The sequence below is a fragment of the Austrofundulus limnaeus genome, unplaced genomic scaffold (genome assembly GCF_001266775.1).
Source record: "Austrofundulus limnaeus strain Quisiro unplaced genomic scaffold, Austrofundulus_limnaeus-1.0 Scaffold649, whole genome shotgun sequence".
Taxonomy (NCBI): domain Eukaryota; kingdom Metazoa; phylum Chordata; class Actinopteri; order Cyprinodontiformes; family Rivulidae; genus Austrofundulus; species Austrofundulus limnaeus.
This window is the reverse complement of record NW_013953051.1, coordinates 186,049-188,079: the sequence shown is the minus strand read 5'-3', so window position 1 is coordinate 188,079 and position 2,031 is coordinate 186,049. Positions and strand designations below refer to the sequence as shown.

Genomic DNA, 2,031 nt, shown 5'->3' with positions numbered 1-2,031 from the left:
GTAACCTGTGTGTATCCTGTGTGTAACCTGTGTGTAACCTGTGTGTATCCTGTGTGTAACCTGTGTGTATCCTGTGTGTAACCTGTGTGTATCCTGTGTGTATCCTGTGTGTGTGTGTGACTCAGCCTGCAGCTGTAACGGGAAGAGTTCTGAGTGTTACTTTGATGCTGAGCTGTACCGGGCCACGGGTCATGGAGGTCACTGCAGGAACTGTGCCGACAACACAGACGGAGCTAACTGTGAGCGCTGCCTGGACTACTACTACAGAGAGCAGAGCGGCAGCCGCTGCCTGCCCTGTGGCTGCAGCTCCGTAGGTGAGTGCCAGCAGCACAGGGGGCGGGGCCTGCTGGGGGCGGGGCTTCAATTGGTTGGTTTTAAAGTGAAGAGCTAAAAGATTTTATCTGTTTTAAAATGTGACACAGCAGGTTAATGAGCTGGTGTGTGTGTGTGTGTGTGTGTGTGTGTGTGTGTGTGTGTGTGTGNCCCCACACACACACACACCTGGCCTTTGATCTCCTCGGTCCAATCAGATCACAGCTCGTCTGTTTATCCAACAGAAGAGCAGATGAAGGTTTTACAGGTTTGACTCCTCCCACTTCCTGTTTGTCCTCAGACTAAAGAATCAACAAACTGTGGTTCTGATGGTCCAGGTGTGGTTCTGATGGTCCAGGTGTGGTTCTGATGGTCCAGGTGTGGTTCTGATGGTCCAGGTGTGGTTCTGAGGTGTGGTTCTGATGGCCCAGGTGTGGTTCTGATGGCCCAGGTGTGGTTCTGATGGTCCAGGTGTGGTTCTGAGCTGTGTTTCTGATGGTCCAGGTGTGGTTCTGATGGCCCATGTTCTGCTGTAGAAACGGACCCGCCTCCCTGGTTCTGAACCGTCCTGTTGATGGCAGCAGGTTAATCTGTAACAGAGGTCGGGTCACTGCAGAACAGCAAACTGGGTCAGACCTGGTTGTGTGTTGGTTCTGGTCCTCAGGTGGGTCCAGTTCCAGAACCACAGGTCCGGTCCGGTCCGGTTCTGTTCCTGTGACCTCTGTGCATTCAGTGCTGCAGCATGGAGGTTAGGTATGTTGTAGTTGGATCAGAACCGGGCCAAAACCAGGTCAGACTGTATCAGAACTGGGTCAGAACCAGGTCAGACTATATCAGAACTGGGTCAGAAACAGGTCAGACTGTATCAGAACCGAGTCAGACTGTATCAGAACCGGGTCAAACTGTATCAGAACTGGGTCAGAACCATGTTACCAGTTCAAACCACAGCTTTACAAAACCTTAATTCCTGATTAAAACAAACCAAACTTCATTTAAAAAAGTCTTAATTTTCTTTTCATTTCTAAGTTTTACTGAAAGTTTTTGTTAATTTGCTCTAAAATCATTTAAATTTTATTCTTTTATGTTTTTTTATGAATTCTGCTGAAAAAAATAACAAAAGTTTTAATTTTATTTTTTTCTCTGCAGCTGCAGAGTTTCTGTCCTGAGACACAAATATCTGATTGTGAACACATCACAGGAATCTGCTGGAGTCAGGTTACTGAGTGGGCGGGGCCAAGAGTAGTCAGATTACTGAGAGGGCATGGCCGGGAGTAATCAGATTACTGAGTGGGCGGGGCTCTGGCTGCAGGCCGAGGCTCGTTCAGACCTACACTTTTAAAAGTCAAAGCAGCCATTGTTGCTTCTGAGGAGGAAGAATGTGATGAGGTCATGGGAGGGAGTGAGCCCCCCCACCCCCACCCCGGCCCGACCCTGAGGATCCGCCTGGAAGGACTTCAGCTGGAGTCCTCCCTGAAGACAGAAGCTCTGCAGACTCAGAAACTGAAACTTTGAATAAACTTTATTTAAAAACGGATTCAGACGTTTGGTCCTCGTCAATAAAGCCCACGTCCTCCCCTGTCCTCCTCCTGACGGACACAGAACATCTGGGTCCGGTCTTCATCAGTCCTCCTCCTGATGGACACAGAACATCTGGGTCCGGTCTTCATCAGTCCTCCTCCTGATGGACACAGAACATCTGGGTCCGGTCTTCATCAGTCC

The 2,031-nt window shown here is 49.4% G+C and overlaps 1 protein-coding gene across 1 annotated transcript in view; it reads left to right on the top strand.

The window, feature by feature from the left end:
- The window catches only part of lamc1 (laminin, gamma 1), a gene marked incomplete in the record, with an annotated part of 31,645 nt that overhangs the window by 12,819 nt on the left and 16,795 nt on the right, over positions 1-2,031 (top strand). Inside the window, 1 exon segment of the mRNA XM_014027434.1 lies at positions 126-314. Within this exon segment, the coding sequence (XP_013882888.1) occupies positions 126-314 (189 nt within the window).